This window comes from Gracilinanus agilis, chromosome 6 (assembly GCF_016433145.1).
Source record: "Gracilinanus agilis isolate LMUSP501 chromosome 6, AgileGrace, whole genome shotgun sequence".
In the NCBI taxonomy this organism is placed as follows: domain Eukaryota; kingdom Metazoa; phylum Chordata; class Mammalia; order Didelphimorphia; family Didelphidae; genus Gracilinanus; species Gracilinanus agilis.
This window is the reverse complement of record NC_058135.1, coordinates 27,530,154-27,553,470: the sequence shown is the minus strand read 5'-3', so window position 1 is coordinate 27,553,470 and position 23,317 is coordinate 27,530,154. Positions and strand designations below refer to the sequence as shown.

Genomic DNA, 23,317 nt, shown 5'->3' with positions numbered 1-23,317 from the left:
CAATGGCTACAAGGGATTCTGCTAACCTGAGTGGGGGAGGAAGCATGTGTTCGAAAAGTTAGAGACGGCCAAAGGCATAAGCATAGAATGGAAGGTGGAGTGTCCTATGTAAGGAACAGCCAGAAAGCCACTGTTTTACTGGTGGTGTTATAGTCCTGGGAATCAAGGAACTCTGCGGTTGTCTAAGGCACAAATGAGGGTCACACAGAGGGCAGTAAAGAGGTGCTTGGCTTATAAACAGGCTGCAGAGGATAGCAAGGGACAGCAAAGAGTTCCAGAGTAAAGGATGCCATTGAAGAAGTGCATGATCTGAAAAAAGGAAGGGTTTCTTCCTGCCGTGAGAGGAGCGATAACAAAGGACCTGCTTGTTCCACTGACGTCCCTGTAACATCTGGAGAAGGTGGGGACAGCTCCCAGGGAACTGGGAGTCGGCTCCCTTTGATGACTTTAAAGAAGGACATGAACAAGCCTCACGTGACAGATAAGCATTGATGTATTTTGATCTTCATCATTTGAGAGAACAACTACTTTGGCAAAATCATAGATTCATTTGAGTACTCAAGAGTTTATTTTGCTATTTATTTTGTTGTTATCTAGAAATAAGCCATAAGGAGGTGTTTCAAAAAGTAAACATATGGAAATAGCTTTCCAATCAAATAAAAACGTTGGCCTTCTGACAACTTCTGTTGTTCTCTTCTTATCTTTTCCTTAAAAAAAACCTGAAAAAAGCCCTCTGCACTCTTTGCCTCAAAAATCAATATTGCTAGTAACTCAGCCAGCATCTCTCCACTTGGCTATGTTATTAGTGCATACAGTTCTTTGAGGTTGCATATTGTAGAACATCTCCAATTTATGCTATTTCTTTTCATGTTCTTTAGATATCACTGCTTACCACTATTTTTTCAAATTATTTCCCAAGAAATCTATTTTCCATTTAAATGTTTTTGTTCTCTTCTATATTTCCTTTTTAAAAAACCCTTACTTTCTGTCTTAGAATCTAAGTATTGGTTCCAAGGCAAACGAGTGGTAAGGGATAGGCAACTGGGGTTAAGTGACTTTCCCAGGGTCATATAGTTAGGAAGGGTGATTTGAACCAGGACCTTCTATCATCCCTAAGTCCTAATATCTTTATTTCCTTCCCTCTGGTTTTCTGTCATCTAAAAATTTCATTTATCCATTTTTATTTTCTTTACCAATTTATTATGAAGATACTAAAAATAAAAAAAACAATCCTATCTAATATAATCACCCATTAACATTTCTTCAAATAATTAGATTGCTTTTAAATTAACTTTTAGAGTTTGCCTGACTCTTTAACCTTTTACAACCCTTTCTAGGCCTTTCTATATATCTAGAAGTATATATTTTAAATAGCACTTGAGACTCAACAGTCTTCATTGCACTACAATTCTCTAGTTTCAGTCATTTTAAAACAGAGAGAATAGGTACATCTCACTGTGATTCCTCTGGGAAATGTAATTCCAAAAGTGCCTGGCCATTTTAATGCAGTGATATACTAATGGTTCATTATTTTGAGTAGCCTGCCATCTAGCTAAAAAAAAAAAGAAAAAAAGATTCACCGAAATGTGAAGGAATAGGAAATAAAAAAGCATTACTCTTTACTATAAATATTTTGTATTTTCCATATACACATAATAATGACTGAAGATTAATATCTATATAACTATGGTTATAACTTTTATCAGTATGCCAATTTACATAAAATTTTCTAAACTACAAAATAAAAGTGAAAGATGCTTCATGAATTCTCCAGACTACATCATGCACATGAAAATAATAGTGTCAATAGAAATATTGCAAAGATAAGTTATTTTGATACTTCAAGAGATATATATTAACATCTAACTACTAAATGAACACTATACAAATTATTCTGGCTAAGATTGTCTAGATTTGTAGTTTTCACATAAAAAAAGCTTCAAAACAGCTTTTTTCTGCTTTAGAATCATCAGTTATAAAGAATTCTAGGAAAAAGTACCAATGAAAGCATTCTTAGTGCTTATGGTCTGAATAGAGGCAATTTTAAACATAAGCCATTTGAAAGGTGAATGACTATGTATTGTTAAAAATAGAACGGAGGTGTAGGGTTGTAACTACCCTTTTAATATATATTATCTACAAGACAAGATGAAGATAAAGAATTCTGAAATGTGAATAATGAGGATATTAATGGTGAAATAATTTTTGGAAGGACATAGGAAGCTTATCTACTCAGAATTCATATGCTATCCAAAAATTCTAATCATACATTATGTATTTTAAGCAGTTAATTGTTATGGCTAGATTGTATGATAAATCATGCAAGAGTTGTTTAATCAAAAGAATTTAGATTCTAATTATAAGGATGTGTAACCTGTTGGGTTTTCAACCACAGCAGATATAGAGGGGCAAGACTGAAGCAATGGCATTTTCTGGCTGCTACCTCCATTACATAGTCTGGAAAAAGGAGCTATTGGTTTGCAAGAAACTCTAGAATGTGGTAGAGTAGAAAGAGTCACAGGCTCTTCTAGGGTCCCAATCCCTTACCAAACTGGATGTCTCATAGTCATGTCAGTCTCAACACATCCAAAGCAGAACTCACTATCCCTTCTTCCACACTTTCCTCTCTTTTAAATTTTCCTGTTACATTTGAGGGGATCACTGTCCTTCTATTCATGCAGAATTAAAACTTCGGTGTCACACGTGACTTTTCTATCTTACTCACCCCATATATCCAAATCAGTTACTTAATCTTATAAATTACTTTTCTGAACTATTTCTCCAATGTGACCCCCTTCTCTTCTCTCACTTAGCCCTCACTATATTTCAGGCCTTCATCACCTCATGACTGGACTATTGCAATAGGCTTCTTTTTAATTTCCTTACCATGTTTCTCCACACTCTAATCTATCTTCAACCCTGCTTCCAAAACGATTTTCCTAAGTCTAGATCTGACCTCATCACCCCATGTTCGATAAACTCCAGTGATTTCTTGAAACCCCCTGGATCAAATGTAGAGTTCTTTGTTTGGCATGTGAAACACTTCATCACGTAACCTTTTCTTTATGCGCTTCTGTGAGTGCACTTTTTGATCCAGGTGTATTGGACTTCTTGCTGTTTCTTGAAGCTGCCACCCTATCTCTAGCTATTCCCTATTTCTGAAATGCTCCTCTCCATGCCAATGTTGCTGTGACCTGATCATTCTTATCTCCTTCCCACCTGAACCTTGGACTCTTCCCCTGGAACCACCATAGTCTCTGTTAACTGACCTTTCTGCCAAATGTTGCTCAGAACCGAGCCTCCATTAATGCCTCCTGAGTATTAGCCCTAAACCATCATAAAGAACCCCCAACTTTTTTCCATCTTGCCTCTATGTGTTGTCTTCCTCTGTTAGAATGTAAGATCTTTGAAGTCAGAGGCTTCAAGTGCCACCTCCTGGAGCAGGAGGCATTCCTAGGCTAGTGCCACCTCCCTTAGGTTTTCTTCCATTTATTCCATATCAATTGAGTATGATCTGGTTTACAAATGTCATCTCCCTTATTAGAATGTAAGCTCTTTGAGAGAAGGGGCTATTTTTGTTTTTAGTTAGCATAGCACTTAGCACATAGTAGGTACTGAATAAATGCTTCTTGATTAACTAACACCATGGATAAAGGAATCAGGATACAATTTTTTTTGACAGGATGCAACATTCAACTGAACTAAATAGGATGAAATTTAAAAGGGATCTATGTAAAATCCTACAGTTAGGTTTGGGAAAACATTATTAGCCTAAAGTTTATAGGAAAAAAATATTTGGAGGTTTCAGTGGACTGCAATTTCAGTCTGAGTTAGCAGCATAGTATGCCTGCCAAGAAAACCAACATGATGTATCCAGGAATAAATAGGGGACAGTCCTGCTGTACTCCCCCTAAGGCTGGATGGCCACTCAGAGGATTCCTTGTGACATATTCCATGTGAGGTATTGTGTTCAGTTCTGGATGTCACATTTTAAGAAGGACATTGATAGGCTAGAGAATCTCAAAAGAGGAAGATGAAGGACCTTGAGTTCAAGATTTGAGGAACTAGAGATATTTAGACTACAGAAGTCTTCAGGGGATCTAAATGTGGTCTTCAAATATATGAAAAACTGTCATGTTAAATAATAATTAGCATCTGTATAGCAATTTAAGAATTTAAGATTTACAAAGTGCTTTACAATGATTACCTTATTTGACCCTTTCAAAAAACCTTTTAGACAGCTATTATTATCTCCATTTTATTGATGAGGAAACTCATCTGAGAGAAGTTAAATGACTTGCTGGAGTCACACAGCTTTAAGTGTCTGAAGCGAGATTCCAACTCTGGGTTTCTTAAAGTTTGGTCAGGCATGCTATGCACTGTTTCATTTAGCTGCTTCTAATGTTAGAGTTGTATTAGACTGTTCCTAGTTTGATCTAGATGTCAGAAGTAGGATTAGTGGTTAGAGGTAAAAAAGCTGCAAAATTAAGGTTAATATAAAAATTCTTTAATAGAAATATTAAAAAATGAAGAGCAGGTAGTGGGCTTACCCCATACTGGAATTCTTCAGAGGCTGGATAATCACTTGTTTGGTGAATTGTGGTAGGATTTTTTTTTTTTGGTTGTTGTTGTGGACTAGACTAATTGACCAGTAAGTTTTCTTCCCCCCCTAACTCTGAAATTCTGTGATTATTTGATACTTTAGTTCCGGGGGTACATCTTTTAAGAAGGAGGATGGAATTAGGATTTGCATAGGTGTCTGACAACATCAGGAAATGGAGGGAAGGAGCTAAGGGAAAGGAAGTTCAGGCTTGGAAAACAATTCATCTCAGTCACACAATCTGAGTTAACTGCTGATCTCTCCATTCCTGTAACGTGATTGTGCATGTTTGTCTTATTGCTCATTCTAGGGCTCTTTGCTCTCTTTCTTTATCTTGGCATTCCTGGCCCTCCTCTCTTTTCAAAATGCTTCGCTGTCAGCTTTTGACCTTAGTTACTACCTGTCTGACACTACCTAAGTTAGTATTATACCACAGCAGACATGGGTTCAATAGCATCCATCAACCCCACTTCATGGGAGTTGTCAACCCTTCATTGTCTTGTCTTCATCTAGGCTCTGGTCACCCTTTTCTGACCTTCAGGGCTCAGGCTTCCTATCCAGTAAGGTGGTGATAGGCTATTTAACACATTAAAATGTCCCTGTTATTTAAAACTATGTTATTTAAAATGAATTAACATAGATAAAGTCATAGCAAGTCACCCCAGATGCAATCAAGCTAGATTCTTTCTATCATCACATATTTTCTTCTTGTATTTGTTTTTATGAATAAATCTTGATCCGATTAGCTAATTGTTAAGATTATTTATATCTGAGATAAATATCTAATTTGAATTAATACCAAATTAATACTAAAGAATAATGAATATCTAATTCTTTTAAACACTATATGCCAAGTGATTCAACTTGTCAAGGCAAACTTACTTTGACTTTTCTTTGTATACATAATTTTAAAAGTTTCCATTTATGTAGAGTCTGAGGGAACTTGGAGATAATGTCTTCTAATTTCCTTCATTTACAGGTCAGTGGTAGGTGAATGACTTGGCCATGGTCTCAGTGGCAGAGTCATTTGCCTCCAAAAATATTTTTTTCTTTGTGTATATTTTTTATATTTTTCTGCTTAATAATACAATATTGATAATATATAACAAATGTACTCTGATTACAAGTGATATTTTTATAGTTTATTTAAACTAATTTTAATATATTCTTTAACATTGACAGATTATATCAGTGTCTCAAGATTCACTGAGGAGGTGTAGGGAGTCAGCTACCTTCAAGTCAAAAGTAGAAAGAAAACATAAAATAACAGAGGTAAGATAATTCTTTGAAAATTAAATCTGTTTGTAATATAAGAGGTTGAGAGAAGGTGGTACACATATTTAGGGGCATTATTTCAGGGCCTTCTTTGAGTCTGCTGGTTTCTTTGACATTTGCATATTTCTTTAAGATTATACAGAACTGTCCATTTTCCTAGTGCCCAATATGAATTTATTATAGTTTCTATGAGAGTATTATATGTAATAAAAGGAATCTCCTCTTCTTTCCATGAAAAGGAATCATATTCCTGAGACAAAAGGAGAATTGAACTTGTATAAGAATGGGAAGACTTAAAATACGATTCAAATCACCTTTGTTTGAATTTCTTCAATTTTTTATGTATCCATAATTCCAGGAGTTTCTAGTATTTTTGTATCCCTTTTTATGTTAAAGTTTTAAAAATGAACATTTTGACTGTATAATTATTTATTTTTAGTCAGCTACCCACCATTGAGTAATTTACAGTAAAAGCAATAATTTTGGTTTTCTATTCCATTTGTTTACTTTAAGGATAAAATTGATTGAAACAATTTGGAAAATGGGAGTGTGATATAATGTGCTATCAAACTTCAAACATAACTGAAGGATTATGAAATAGTGATTGTGTTTCTATGTTTTGGAGAGACTAGATTTATACTCCTATTTATCTGGGAGTTTTAATTATCACTACATATGACTTACACTTAACAGTAAAAAATAAAACAAGGTCAGTATTGTAAAACACTAACTCAGGAAGGACTTTTCCCATTAAAGGGGTTTCTGTTCTAAACTCATGTCTAGGGTTTAAGCTGGGAATGACCTATCCCAAAGAGCAGTGAATCAAGTCTCCTTTACTCCCTCCAGCTAGCTATGTGCTCACTTCTAAGGTCTCTCTAAAAATGGGAGAACAGAGGATAACAGAATTATCAGAAGAAAGACACTTCCAGGAAGGGCACTTTTACAGAATAGGCATCAGGCATAGGGTTATTATTTATTTTCTCCACCACAAAAGAAATATTTTAAACGTGTTGGACACATTAAACACACACTAATAAATATAGAAATAAAGCAATTACTTAGCACATGCATTTATTATAAGTAAAAGGTAAAGGCATTTTGTGGGATTGCTAAACAGATATTACTCTTTTACTTCCAACTTGTAATGCCTGAGCACTTCATAAGGTCCATATTTCCTGACCTCCAAGTGCATCTCGTTAGTGATTTCAGATTCCAAACGATTCCTTTTAGGGTCAACTTCTTCTCCTTGAAACAGGAATCACAAGTCCCAACTCAGCTCTGACTGCCCCCGATTAAGGTACAAAGAAACTCATGCACTAGTGAAGTAGCTGGTAAGGCTGGGAGTATTCATTTTACAGGATCTTTGGTTGCAGACCTGTTCCCAAGGAAGACACACGAAGGAAGAAGAAGATAGCAAGTACACACCTGGTGCTTGAGCTCTGCCCATCATTGCTGCGGGCTTGGGGAAGAGGATGGAGATCCCTTTGCTCTCATCCTGATAAACCAGGGCAGAGCTGGCAGAATATCAAAGTTTTGTACTTTAGCTGTTCTTAAATTTCACAGTCATTAAGAACCTAGTAATTGAGATCAAGGGACCAATCAGGAGTTTTACCTTGCTCGTGAACTTTACTTAGGAACCAGCTCTCACGAGAAGAAATTAGCACATGCTCAACTCCATGAAAAATAGTTGAAAAACCTCCTCTAAGTTTTCCCCTGATTAAATATCATCATTTGTCCACAACCCTAGTTCTAGGTAGTAGTCTGGAGACCTGGGAGATTCTAGCACTTTCCTTGTGAGTGCCTCCCTCAGTGACTCAACAAAGTGGCACAGTTCTTAGTGGCTTCCTGAGTCCTATGCTGATTCTCAGCAATCCATTGAGGGTAGTTCTTACAGAGTCCCCACACTGAGAGGTTTTTTTTTTTTGTGATAGTCCAGACCTACCATAGCTGATGGGTCTAAATATTACTTATCTCCAGTACAGAGTTATATAAATTCAACAAAGAAACAGTATTTTACAAAGCTCTCATGTCACCATCTTCTAGGTGCTTGAAGAGCATACCTCAATGCAAAGCAATGAGGAAAGAACAATATTAAAATTTATTTTTTAAATATTTTTTCAATTACACACAGAAACAATTTTTGACAATGGTTATCTGAGATTTTGTGATTCAGATTCTTTCCCTCCCTCCATCCCCTGCCCCAAGGTAGATTACATCAGTGCTGCCATGTAATGTGTATTTCCATATTTCTCATGACATGAAAGAAGACATGTATGCTGCATATGATAAAAAACTCATGAAAGAAATAAAGTGAAAAGTGGCATGCTTTAATCTGTAACCAGACTCCAGCAGTTCCTTCTTTGGCTGTGGATAGCATTTTTCAGCATGAGGCCTTTGGCTTTTTCTTGGAACCGTGCTTTACTGTTTTAGTCTATCACAGTTGATCTCACATAATAATTCTGTACACTTTGCCTCACTTCATAGAAGTCTTTCCATGTTTTTCTTTTTTATGATAATCATGTTTATCATTTCTTAGGGTACAATAACATTTTATTGCAATTATATAACTCAACTTCTTCAACTGTTCCCCAAGTGATAGATAATACTACCTTCAAAAGAGACTCCAAATCTTGCAAAGCATTCTCAATAGAGACTGAATAAATACTTGGGATTTGTTGGAATTCACTTTTTTACTCTCAGGAAAGGTACTCCTTTCAGCACATAGAGAAAACATTTCTCCAGTGGACTCCCAGCAATATATAAGGCAATTCAAGTAGAGTTCCTGGCAACAATGATCTATCCTGTGAGACCCTGAACATTAGGTCCTATAAAATTGTGGGACTTTTCAAATGGAGGTCCACTTGACAATATAGCGGGCTGGCTAGCTCAGAAAGAAATAAAACAAACTCAGATGAGCACTGAAGACCTATGGGCATCTCCAAAGGGAATTAAACACTTGGAGTGTATTGTGATCTCTCATATCCTGGACTAGCTTCCAAGATGTATCTTGTAGCCAAAGGGCTTTTGCTCTGTCATTAGACAGTGATACTTTCATGCCCTAGTAAAACCCTGGATAAAATTTCTAAAATGGAGCTTTTTTGGGGTCATGTTTATGGTCTTCCCCCAAAGTATTGTCAAGGAGGGTATTTAATATCTAAACACTAACACATAATGCCATTTTATTTATTTAATTTCTTTAGTTTTAATCAGAATGATACAGAATGGACCCTATTTGAGCAAGCTTACTTATATTATTTGTTTTCCTTTGACTTATATGACTATGTGTGCTCATTTTGAGTGATACTAAAATAACTGTCCTAAGGATAGCTACCTTTTAAAGGTTATGTGATCTTGGGGAGTGAGTGTCACTGTGGATAAAGCACCAAACCTGGAGTCTGGAGGACTTGAATTCAAATTTGGTCTCAGGCATTTCCTAGCTATGTGACTCTGGACAAGTCACTTAATCTTATTTGCCTAGTCCTTGAAGTTCTTATATCTTAAATAAAGTCTTCTTTTAAATAGTAAAAGTTATATATAAGGGGCAGCTGGGTAGCTCAGTGGATTGAGAGCCAGGCCTAGAGACAGGAGGTCCTACGTTCAAATCCAGCCTCAGACACTTCCCAGCTGTGTGACCCTGGGCAAGTCACTTGACCCCCATTGCCTACCCTTACCACTCTTCCACCTATAAATCAATACACAAAAAAGTTAAAATTAAAAATTAAAAAATTAAAAAAAAGTTATATGATCTATTTTATTATATTTCTTTCCCAGACAACCCAGCATTAGCTGTTATGTGGGAGAATAGAGATGAACCCTTTTTTTCTCCCCCTTCATGGAAGTTCCTCCTACACAAACCTTCAATGGCTATTCTTTCCTTTACTTTCCTAGCTAATAACCTTGCCTTATATTTCACTGAAAAAAATTCAGGCCATTTGCTATTCTCCCTTTCTCCTCATTTTATACCATTCATATGCCTTCCTCTACTATTTGTTCTGTCAGCTCTGTCTAACCTGAAGAGGTGACACTTTGCCTTTCCAGCCCCTCTACATGCATGTGATCCCATTTTATCCCATGTTGTCCAGCAGATTGTTATATCTCTCCTCCCTTTCATGACTAAACTCTTTGAATTCCATTTCCAAGTAATGATTCCATTTCCTTTTTGCTCTCTTTTAAAATCTTTTCCAAATTGCTTTCAACTGCATCATTCAATTGAAACTCTCCTCTAAAATTTCCAATGATGTCTTGCAACTTGATTGTTTTACTGGACGTCTGAACTCTTTCCTACCACCTATATCCGACCTGTTGCCATATTCTGTCTATTTTATTATTACAAATTCTTTTCTCTTCTGAAATTGCCAGAACCCTGGTTGAATTCATGCCTAGACTATTACAGTAACTTGCTGATGGTTTCCCTGCCTCAAGCTTCTCCCTACCTTATTCTATCCTCCATTTAGCTGTCAAAGTAACCTTCCTAAAATTCAGGTTTGACCTTGTCGTTTCCTTGTTCATTGAACTTCAATGGTTCCTTATCACCCGTAGTAGACCTCTTCACAACCTATACCCCTTCTACCTTTCTAGTTCCATGTATTCTGATCCAGTGACACTAACTTCTGTGCTGCACCTTGAGTAGTACATTCCATCTCCAGACTCTAGGATTTTTTAATGACTGTACCCAGTGCCTGGAATCCTCTCCCCACTCATTTCTCCTTCTCAGCTTCCCTGACTTCCTTTAAATCCCATCTAAAATCTCATCTTCTACAAGAAGTCTTTCCTCATTTCCCTTAATGCTAGTATCTGCCCTCTATTGATTATCTCCAATTTATCCAGTCTATTTCTTGTACATCATTATTTTCACATTATTTCCTCAAATAAACCATGATTTCCTTGAGAACAGGGACTATCTTTTGACTTTGTTTCTCCAACTCTTATGGAAGCAGTCTATAATCATTGCATTTAGTTAGGAGAGACAATGCAGGCTTTGCTATAGAGTGAAACAGGTTATAGAAAAATCCTTGTTCTGTTGCTGAGAAAAAAAATCTAAGTAAGTCTTTTTGTGTGTGAGTGTAGTCAATAATATTTCCCCTTAATTACATATAAAACAATTTCTAACATTCTATTTCTAACATTTTAAGTTTCAAATTCTTTCCTTATCTCCCTCCCTTCTTTAAAAAAGGGTAATCAATTTGATGCATAGCATATTTCCATATTAGTCATGTTTTAGAAGAAGATACATATATAAAAATACATTAAGAAATATAGTAGAAAATAGCATGCTTCAATTTGCATTCAGACTCCATTCTTTCTCTGGAGCTGGATAGCATCTTTCATCATAAGTCCTTCAGAATTGTCTTGAATCTGAGAATAGCTGAATCATTTCACAGTTGCTCATTGTACAATACTGTTACAGTGTACAATGTTCTCATGGTTCTGTTCACTTCATTTTGCATCAGTTCATGTAAGTATTTACAGATTTTTTTCTGAAATTAACTTGCTCATCATTTCTTAAAGCACAATTGTGTTCTATTATAATCACATGCTATAACTTGTTTAACCATTTCCCAATTGATAATGTAAGATTTAAATTAATAACCAACACTCCAAGAATTATATTTTATAAAGTTTATTAATAATCACTTGAAGTAGGAGGAATAAAAGGAAATAGAAGCATAAAAAACCCAATTACCTAACAAAATTAAGACCACGTGACTAAGTTCTCCTTGCCTGTTTAAAAGGCCCGCTCTACCAAAGCCATGACAGGAAGAGAAGAGAGTGAAAGGTGGGGCTGCACCAAAATTTATATCCTTCCTCTGTCAGCATGTAACATGAGAAAGAGAATGGGATGCTGGGAGTTGTAGTTTTAGGATACAGATCCTAATTATACAATAGGCAGGCCCTCATTTCCAGTTCTTTGCTACCACAAAAGTACTGCCTACTATAAATATTTTAATACAAATAGACCATCTTTTTTTTTCCTTTTTAATCTTTTAGGGACACAGACCTAGTAGTTCTATTGCTGGGTAAAAGGGCATGCACAACTTTATAGCCCTTTGGACATAGGTCTAAATTATTCTTCAGAATTGTTGGATCAGTTCACAACTCCCCAACAGTGCATTAGTGTTCCAATTTTCTCATACCCACTCCAAAATTTGTCATTTTCCTTTTCCTGCATATTAGTCAATCTGATGGGTGTGAGTTGATATCCCAGCTATGTAAGTCTTTTGACTAACATCGTCTTGGTAACCTGGATGTTTCCTCATTTATGTTATGTGTGTTCTATTAAAGAAATGAATCCTTGGCAAGGCAGCCAGGAAAGTAAATGCTCTGTGCACCTATTTCCCTTTTTCTTATATACCTTGGATGCAGTGGCCACACAGTATGCAGCCTCAAATTTGGGACAGCCACACTGTAGAATAGAGTCTAGGGTGAATTCAGATTCCATAGCCAACTGCATATCTATGTAAGGGGTCTGCGGCTCTTTTGCCTTCATTTAGGCTGCAGTAGCACTTCCCATGTCCCTTTAAATGGAGACCATATTTATTGTAAAAAATGCATATCTTATTTCTGTCCCATATTTGTTGTTTTCTTTTGAGATTTGTGCAGGGCAACTAAAATAATTAAAGCTGTGGTTTCAGTCCACTAATCTGGAGCTGTAGCCCTGCTGTCTGAGATCCAATGTTCAGGGGCACCAGTTCCCAGGTGGGCAGGAGACTTTGGGTTTTGGCTTACATTTTATCTGTGTATTTTGCTTAGCAGTTGTTTCCTCAGTCCTTTCTTTGCAATGATGAAGATGGCAGCCTGCAGCAGCTGCTGCTGTCCTTTGCTGGTCAGACTCATTTTCTGAGGTAACGAAGTTAGATAACCCAATGGAAAACGTATGGAAGCTTCACAATATAATGAGAACAAAGGGGCAGGGGTGTAAATACACAGGCAGCAATCTGCTTTTCAGTCTAGTGTGTCAAAAACAGTTTTCTGGATGTGTGCTGTTCTGTGTTTGCCTTCAGGACTCTAGAATGGGAAAAGAAACTCTCCTTGCTTTTCTTTCCAGTTATATTCTCTTTTATGGTAAGACAAATGCGATGTGAATGTGACTATGTGTTATTATGTATATATATTCTTATTTTAATGAATTTATTTAATCAGATAATAAATATTGCTTTCCTTTTTCTTCTTTTAAAATTCTTATTAATCCTTTATTTTTATATTGCTCTTATTTCCAAATTTGTCCCACCATCTTTCCCTTCCTAAAGAGCCATTTTAAAAAAGAGAGAAAACAAAAGCAATTCAGCAAAACTATCAGCTCAGTCCAAGAGTATATGTGATGTTCTGTACCAGTAGGCCCTCACCCCAACAAAGATGAGATTGTCTTATCTCATTTCAACTCCATCTTATCTCATCTCATCTCTATCTTATCTCATCTCATCCATCCCATTCTCCAAGGATAGAAGTACAGAGGCCCCTCACAGGCTTCATCTAACTACTGAGTGTTTGGGTGGTTTGATCTGCTCTGCTTCTGCCTTGGGTCCATTTACTCCTTCTTAGACAGCCTAGTGGTCCACCTCCTCCCACTCCCAATTCTTGGGGTTCATCATATTGATGCCAGACTTTATGTGGACATTAAATTGATTTTAACCCTTCTTCAACTCATACCTTCCAAACTCATGAGATTACCTGGCTTCAGTTTGCCTAGTAGCAGGGATTATAAGTGTGAACCACCATACCTGTTGTTGTATATGGTGTATTCAGGGAAGATTAGCACCTGTGGCATGAAGGCTTATGAGGCCTTTTCAGGGCTACTCATCAACCTTTGTTATCCACTTCATACCCAACTCTCACCTATGCCTCCAAGAAGCATGTGCCATAGACAAAACTCTTTACTGGAGTTTTACAAGTCATTTTAGCAGATGGACTAATCCAGTTTAAGAGTAAACCCTTTGGTAAATTACGGGGATATCTATCCCAAGCTCATGAAGAATGGATGGATGAGAAGAATTTGTTCCAACAGCCATGAAGGTAACTAAAACAGGTGCTGTGGAGTGCTTAGAACTTAGTCAGACATCAAAGTTGCGGAGGTCATCCACTGGGCCATTGCCAAGTCACCTTTACTTCTGTCTTGCCACTAGACTTTGATGACTTTGGAAGAGAGAGGGAGACTGACGACTTTCGGTGACTCTGCCTCACTTAAATACAGTCCACACACAAGTTAAGACATCACCCTATGAGGTCGTTGATCTTCAAATGAAGGACAAACATCCACATATGTTGACTATTTTCTTTTTTTAATATGTACCTGAGATCAGATGTACTTGTGGGAACGAGAAGTTTCTTTTACTGTATAGTGAAGAAAAATTATTTTGGAGCTTGAGAGATTTTAAAGTGAGGCCCGATGCCTACAATTACCATATGTCCAGGACATTATGGAATCTTAGAATTGTAAACGACCTCAGAAGTCATGATCTAATCCTCATACAATGCACTAATCTCTTCTATCAGATTCCTGAAAGATGGCTATCCAGAGTCTGCTGAAGACTTCCAATGACAAGGTGGTCACTAATTCCTGAGACAACATCGTTAAAGTATAATTATTAGGCTATTTCCCCCCTACCCATATACCCAACCTATGGCCATCCAGCTTTTCCTTAAAACCCTCCAAATGATGGGGAAACCCACTCCCTTCTGATGCAATATTCTCCATTTTGAATTGCTCTTATTAATGGGAAAATTTTCCTTAAATTCATTTAGTTCAATTCAACAAACATTTATTAAACACTGTGTTCTAGAGGTATTGGGGACTGAAAGGGAAAAATGAAATAATCCTCAAGGAGTTTATTGAAAGAAAACATGTACTTTGCTAAGTAAATATAAAATGTATTCATTTTCAGAAAGTTATTCCTCCCAGCTACCTGGGGGAACAGGAAAAGCTACTTATATAAGGATGAATTTGAGCTGAGTCTTAAAGGGAATTAGAGATTCCAAGAGGTAGTGGTAAGGAAGGAAGATAATCCTGTGCAATGAAATGGAAACAAGAGATAGACTGTGTAAGAATATCAAGTAATCTTATTTGGTTGGAGTATAGAATGTGTAAGATATTATAATGTAGAATTGGACTGGAAAGATTGAAGGGAGTCAAATTATGAAGGCTTTTAATTATCAAGTAGATTGATTGTTATTTTAGGAAAATAGGAAGCCACTGAAGGTCAGATTTATGCATTAGCAACATCAGTTAGCAGCTATACAGAGGACTGATTTGAAAGAGGTAGCAGGATACCCAAAGAACAATTAGAAAGCTATTTCAGTAGTTTAGGTGAAAGATAAAGAGAACCTTAATTGGGGTAGCTGGGAGCAGATGCTTAAAAGGTATATTTGTCATTGAATATGAGGGTGGCATGAGGTAAGGGAGAGTGGAATCCAGAATAAATCCCAGGTACCAAACTTGTGTCATTGGAAGAACGGTGGTGTTTTGCAAGAAGGGAAAAATTTAGGAAGAAAGGCAGGTATAAAGGTAAAGATAGTGAATTTTGCTTTGAACAATTTGGATTCTAGAAGTCAATGAGATACCCAGATGGAAATGAAATGCCATCATTTGGTCGATATATAGATTTGAGAATCATCTGTATGGAGATGACATGAATTCACAGCTGCTGATAAGCTCGTCAAGAGAAAAATAATATTCAGAAGAGAAAGGAGAGGCTAGAGCTTAGGGGTACCCCTATACACTAAAGATAGCATACTGGTGATATGAAGGAAGGTAAAGGAAGAGACCAATTTCTCTGAAACATTTCAGAGAGATCAAGAAGGATGAGACTGAGAAAAGATTATTAGACTTACCATAGCAATAGATTGTTGAAGATCATGAAGCATATAGTTGGTAGGAGGATAAGTCTTGCAAAAAGATAACTAGGGCACGCATGATATTTACATTGTAGAGAGACAAAAAAGTATATGGAGAAGATAGTTTTTATTTCTTCATCACCTACTTCCACAATGGACTCTAAAATTCCTCTATCTAAACATAAACTTTTATCTTTCCCTCTCTTCCTGTACCTGATTCCTCTTAAACATTCTCACCATAACTTAGCTCATCATAACACTGTTCTATCCTTCCCTATCTATCAGTCCTGCTCTGATGGCCTTAGGAGGAACTAATTCAGAGAACTTGACATTTGATTTTAGTAGTTACTGATCCTGTCACACCTGGTGAAACCATGTCTTGAGTTTTTTATTCTATTTTTATAAACTCTTTTTGGAAGTACATTGACAAGCTGGAAAACTGGATATAATCAGAGGAAAGTGATTAGGAATCGGAAGTGGATTGGAGAGCAGTTCATAAAAATATCATTTGAAAGAACTAGAGATGTTTATACTGGAGATTAGACTTCAGAGGAATATAATGACTATCTTCAAGTACTTGAAGCTGTCCAGTGGAAGAGAGATTAGGCTTGTTTTGGATAACTAGGAGCAATGCTAGGCTGCAAATGGTCAGATTTATGCTCAGTGAAACAAAAACTGTCACTTTTAGAGCGTTCTGCTAGTGCCTTTGGACTCTGAAAGTAGTGAGTATGTTCTCTATTGAATGATCCCTATTGAGGGAATTCTCATTCAGTTTTGGGTTGTACTAGGGCAACATCGAGGTACATTGCAGCTTGCAGGTTTGGTAAATTCTGTGAGAGGAGACAAAAAATTATTTCTAGAAAATTAATCATGGAAAGTATGGGATTCTCCTTCTGAGCTATTATAGCTAGTTTAAGATGTTATTTATAAGGCATACCTTTTGAATTTCTGGATGGATTGAGTTACATGATTATGAATATATCTGTCTGCTTAGTTTGCCCTTTACACTTCAATTTGACTTGTTATTTTGAACTCTTCTGCCTATATAATGGACTCTGACAGTGCAGCTACCTTTTTCTAAAAAAATCATTTAATATGACTTTCTTAAAATAAATTGTGCCTAGCAGCAGCTGATTTATTGTAAAGAAAAGTGCTCTTTCTCCTGTGTTCTATAGTTTATTTTCTCTTGGCATTAAATCCCAGAGGGAGGGAATGTTAGTTTATCTATTTATTTTTGGCATTAATGTATTTGTCATGTAGCATTCATCTTTTTAATGGAGAAACTCTAGAATGCTTATAATAGAAGACAACAGAGATTCAGTCAATCTTTCTAATATTTTTGGAAGTAAAAATTTGCTTTCAAACTTCTCAGGAAAGTTAAATAGCTTCTTTTCTCTCAATTCAACTTCAATGCACCTAAAATTTTTTCAAAAGTATCTATTTCGGGGGCAGCTGGGTAGCTCAGTGGATTGAGAGCCAGGCCTAGAGACGGGAGGTCCTAGGTTCAAATCCGGCCTCAGACACTTCCCAGCTGTGTGACTCTGGGCAAGTCACTTGACCCCCATTGCCTACCCTTGCCACTCTTCCACCTATGAGTCAATGCACAGAAGTTAAGGGTTTAAAATTAAAAAAAAAACAAAAAACAAAAACAAAAACAAAAGTATCTATTTCTAGATATCAAAAACATTTTCTGGTGAGTTTTCTGAGCATCTCAAGGAAATAGTAATAAGTAAATAGTAGAAAATACTAAGTAGAGCAAGTATTTCAGAATAAGATCTTTTAATCACATTGTGATGAAGTGAGAAAAAATTTAGGAAATGTATTTATGAGAAAATAAACGCTCAAGATGAAAGTATAATAAATAAATATGGAACTATTAAACTTTTTAAACCTTTAAAAACTCTTAAACACTTAAAATTGCTTTTTAGTAAAAAATGGTGGCAATTATAAATGCCCAGGATGAAAGTATAATAAATAAATTAAAACCTATGGAACTTTAGCTATATAAAAATTAGAAGTTAACCCATGGCACTATATTTTTAAAATAATAAAACATCTTGATATATATAACCATTAATAGTGTCTTCTAAGGAAGTATACCTGACTTTTTATGTCTATTAAAGACATATTTACAGAAAGACTACTTGCAAAAAAGTTTTCTACTTTATTTCTTGATTTCTGGCCCTGATAAACTACAATAACTTGGACAATGATGCAATCTTATTAAAAGGATTCATAGGTTTCAAAATAGCAGAGACCAACAGTAGAATGTGACAAATTCAGCCCAAGTTTCTAATGACTCTATCATGTTATGAATATATTATCACATATATTACATTAAATGGTACTTTAGCTGAGATTTTAAAATATCTTTACTTCCTTGTCATCTTTGAACAATTAGGATGAAAATAAGAATTATGATTTCATTTAAAAAACTATAGTACTCTTATTTTTATATTGGAACTTTAATGTTTGAAAAATTTGTTAACTCAGGCAGTGACTTTTAGTGATTACTTTTTTTATCATTCAAATACATTCAAGAGGCAAGATATTTTTTTTCCCAGGTGCCATGGTATTAGTTTATAATCAATAATCGCTAATCAGTGATTACCTAGGGAATACCTGGCATACTAGTAGGGATGGATAACTTTCAGTGTAATGCAAATCCTTTAGTCTTGTTTTTGTTTTTATCTTTGTTTCCAAAACATCTAATGCAGTGCTTGGAATATAAGTAGGTGCTTAATAAATGACCGTGGAATTTAGATATAATACCATTTTGTTCCTATCAATTTACTAATGATATTGATTCATTGTCTATCATTTCTTTAAAAGATCATTTAGTTTCCTTGTTAATCTCTATTGATGATGTCAATTTTTTTACTTTTTATTTTTCTGATAAAACAGTCTTTAACATAGTGCCCAGCACACAGAAAGCACTTAATAAATGTTTATTGATTCATATGATTGCAACTCCTGCTTTTTTGGATTCAAATTCCATATACTGAATTTTGTTCTAGTTGCTCATTTGAATTTTATGTGTTTATAATAGAGGAGGTGTAAGGCAAAGGGGAAGAACCTTTATCAAGTCCATAGTTTCTTAGTGCAGGGATGATTACTCCTTTAGTTTTTCAGCAAAAAGAAGGACTTCAGTAGAATGGGACAACAGGCAGAAGAGAAAGATTGAAACTGGGAGAATAAAACTTGAGGGGAGTGTCAAGAAGAGGGTTTAACGTAATGGTATACAAGAGTCCCTGGGGCAGTTGGTGGTAGATAGAGTGCTAGGCCTGGAGTTGGGAAGACTCATCTTCCAGAATTAAAACCTGACCTTGGACACTTACTAGCTATGTGATTCTGGGCAAATCACTTAATTCTGTTTGCCTCAGTTCTTCATCTTATAAAATGAGTTGGAGAAGGAAATGGAAAACCATTCCAGTGCCTTTGCCAAGAAGACTCCATTTGGGATCATTAAGTGCTAGACATAACTGAAATGACTGAACAAGAACAAGAGTCCCACTGAAATACATTCTCAAAGGGAAAAGCTCTATGTCAAAGATAGAAGATGGGGACTTCATATTGGATTTAGTCCAAGGAGAACTGGTACATTGGGAGGCCATCTTTCCTAAGAATGTTATGATGATTCCTTGGTTAACATCCTGGCCAAGGAGAAGGCATATTGGGAGCTCTTGGGGGCAGATGAAATCCAAAAGGATGGGGATGATGCCTTTTGCATGTCATATTTTATAGGAAATCTTTCTCATCCTCCTCTTATCTTCCTTCATTTATTTAATTCCTCTATATAATTTGTTTGTATATATTTATTTATGTACAAATTAGATTACAGATTTCTTAAGACAGGGCCCGTCTCTTGTATCTTTTTATATCCTCAACACTTAGTACAAAGCCTAACACATAGAAGGTGCTTAATAAATATTTATTAACTTTTGGCCATGATGTGCCCTCCAAAGTAAGATACTGAGCTAAAATAAATGAACATGAGCATTGGAAGATCTGGGATCAAATTGGTTTATAGGGTTAAGAGCAAAGGGAAAGCTAATAGTTCAGTGATTCTGAATCTACAGAATCTCTCAGCAGGCTAACAGTGACTGAGTCTAGGAGCAGTATACTGAAACTCAACTATACACAAATCAATAGACCAAATTTGCAGAGCTCATATAGGAGTGCTGTCATGGACCTCTCCCTGGAAAACACCACTTTGGAAGCAGCCCCTAGATTGAGCTGTGAAAGAAGCAGAAGGACGCAAAAGGAGAGAAGGTTAGAGCAGATATCCCTTGCCTCCTAGAATTGAAGAGAACCCAGTATTAACATAAAGTCCAAAATCAAGATATAGGTTAGTGGAATGAACAAACAAACAAACAAAAAGAATCCAATGATAAAGAGTTACTTTGGTGACGATGACTCAAGATTCAAACAAAAGAAGACACCAACTCTAAAATATCTACAAATAAAGCCTTAAAAAAAGTGCATACTGGAAACAAGACCATCAGTAATTAGGAGAAAAGTTAAAGAAGGAGCTAAAAGTCATTAAAAAACTATAAAGGTGACATATAGGACTCCTCAAAGAGATATAAAAATGAATCCAGACGAACGAAGGGACCCCACAACAGGGCTCAGCATTGAAGGTATGTGGGATTAGGGCATTTCCATGCTATAAGGGGGTGAAATAGCTCTACTAAAACACAGACTGAGCAACTCCCTCTCCCCCCCACACCACCTACAGGGCCAAAGCCAGTGCACAAGAACTAGAGCAAGTTTGGGGCATCCATTAAGTCTTTGATGGCTACCTGGGACCACCAGGGCTTGTTCCTGAGAGCAGCAAAACTTAAGACCCCAAGAGGCTAAAGAATGTGCAGACTTTGAACACAGACCCTGAGCAGAGGCACGGTTGCAGCTGCAGACTCGGATTCTGAGTGCAGGCACAGACTGTGAGTGGGAACCCAGTATAGAGGGGTGCATGACTGTGGAAGCAGTGCCCTGAGACTGTTAAACGAGCTTCGGGTAGAAGAAAAAGCAAGGGGACCACCAGGAGGCTTGACCCAGAGAACAACTAGACCTGATACCTCAGGAGCCTAAAGAGCACAGACAGACCCTGGGCATGAGGATAAAGTTGAGAGGGTGCTAGGTTAACAATGGCAAGCCAGAGACAAGAACCCCAAAAAAGAAATCTTTAACACTCGACAACTTTTACACAGAAAAAATCCAGACAACAGAACAAACAGCAGAGGAGAACAAACAAGTAATCATATCCAAACCTTCCCAAAAAAATGAAAATGGGTCACAAGCTCTTGAAGACTTCAAATATGAGATCATGAGAAAGATGGAAGGGATCTGGCAAGAAAATAACAGTTTAAAAGGCAGAATTTCACGATTAGAAAGTGAGGCTCAGAAATCAAATGAATTGATAAGCAAATTGAAGACCAGAAATGACCAGCTGGAAGCCTTGAAGAACCAAACAGACCAGATTCAAAAGGAAAACCAAAAGACTACAGCCGAAAACCAGTCTTTAAAGGCTAGAATTGGGCAATTAGAAAAAGATGCCCCCAAATCAAAAGAATTAATAAGCAAATTGGAGACCCAAATCAAACAGCTGGAAAACAGGATAGAATCGAAAAGGAAAATCAAAAGAATATAGCAGAAAACCAGTCTCTAAAGACAAGAATTGGGCAAGTAGAAGCCAATGATCTATCAAGACAACAAGAACAAAGAAAGCAAAGTCAAAAGACTGATAAAATAGAAGGAAATATGAAATATCTCACTGAGAAAACAGTTCTAGAAAAGATAATTTGAGAATCATTGGTCTTTCTGAAAAAGCAGAAATTAATAGAAATTTGGAATCCATACTAAAGGAAATTATTCAGCAAAATTGCCCTGAAGTTCTACAACAAGGCGGCAATATAGACATTGAAAGGATCCATAGTTCACCCTCTACACTAGACCCTGAAAAAACAACCCCAGGAATATAATAGTCAAATTCAAGAGCTTCCAAGTAAAAGAAAAAAATTTACAGGAAGCCAGAAAGAGACAATTCAGATATTAAGGAGCACCAATCAGGATCACAAAAGATCTGGCAGCCTCCACACTATAAGACCCCAAAGCTTGGAATATGATATTCAGAAAGGCAAGAGAACTGGGTCTACAGCCAAGGATCGCCTGCCCATCAAAACTGACTATATACTTCCAGGGGAAAGTATGGGCATTCAACAAGATAGAAGATTTCCAAGTATTTGCACAGAAAAGACCAGGACTAAATGGAAAGTTCGATATCCAACCACAAAAACCAAGAGAAACATGAAAAGGTAAATAAGAAACAGAGGGGAAAGAAAGAAAACTCTTATTTTTAAATTTGCCTCTTTAAGGGCTTCAATAAGATCTAATTATTTGTATTCCTATATGGAGAAATGTTATGTGTAATTCTCTGTAGTGAACTCTATTCACTATAATAGTATTCACTATTATAGTAATTAGAAGAATTATTCACAGGGAGAGGTTGGAGTACTAAATGGTCTAAGATTATAAGGGGGTGGGTGGGAAAGAGGGGGGTGAATAGTAGAGGACACCAAGAGAAACTTGAATGAATAAGAAAAATAGTATATTCTATTACACACAAAGAGGGCATTGGAAGGGGAAGGGATGAATACTATTATAAGAAGGAGAGGAAGAGAGCATTAAGAGGTAATATTTAAACCTTACTCTCAGTGTAATTAACCCTGAGAGGGAAGAGTAGCTATATCCATTGGGATATAAAATTCAATCTAACCCTACTGAGAAAGTCAGAAGGGATAAACCAAGGGGAGCAGGGGAATGGGGAGGTCAAAAAAGGGAGGGGAGAAGAAGGGGGAGGGAATTCATTAGACCTTAAAAATAAAAAGAGGGGAATAATAAGGGAGGGGGTAAAAAGGGAAGTAAATCAAGGGAGGGCACAAGGGTTACTGGCTTAAAGCAAACCACTGGTTTAAAAGGAAATAGTGTAAGAAGAAGGAGTAGAACTAAGGGAGGATACCAAAATGTCATCGAATACACAACTGATAATTATAACTCTGAATGTGAATGGGATGAACTCACGCATAAAAAGGAAACAAACAACAGAGTGGATTAGAAACCAAAATTCTACTATATGTTGTCTACAAGGAACACATATGAGGTGGGTGGACATACACAAGTTTAAAGTAAAGGGCTTGAGCGAGAAAAATCTTTTGGGCTTCAAATGAGAAAAAAAGGCAGGAGTGGCTATTATGATTTCTGACAAAGCCAAAGTAAAAATAGATGAGATTAAAAAAGACATGGAAGGTAATTACAACCTGATAAAAGGGAGTATAGATAATGAGGAAATAACTATTTTCTTTTAAACCAGTGGTTTGCTTTGAGCCGGTATCCCTTATCCCCTCCCTTGATTGACTTCCCTTTCTGCCCCCTCCCTTGTTATTCCCCTCTTTTTTATTTTTAAGGCCTAATGAATTCCCTCTCCCTTCTCATCCCCTCCCTTTTTTGACCTCCTCACTCCTCTGTTCCCTTTGGTTTATTCCTTCTGACTTTCTCAGTAGGGTTAGATTGAATTGACCTATTGGGAAAAGAAGTAAAAATATCCAATGAAGATGT

The 23,317-nt window shown here is 36.5% G+C and overlaps 1 protein-coding gene across 1 annotated transcript in view; it reads left to right on the top strand.

Moving 5' to 3' along the window:
* Positions 1 to 23,317, top strand: part of STPG2 (sperm tail PG-rich repeat containing 2) — a 624,910-nt gene that overhangs the window by 145,874 nt on the left and 455,719 nt on the right. Inside the window, exon 10 of the mRNA XM_044681589.1 lies at positions 5,783 to 5,872. Coding sequence (XP_044537524.1) covers positions 5,783 to 5,872 — 90 coding nt within the window. The remainder of the gene's footprint in view (positions 1 to 5,782; positions 5,873 to 23,317) is intronic.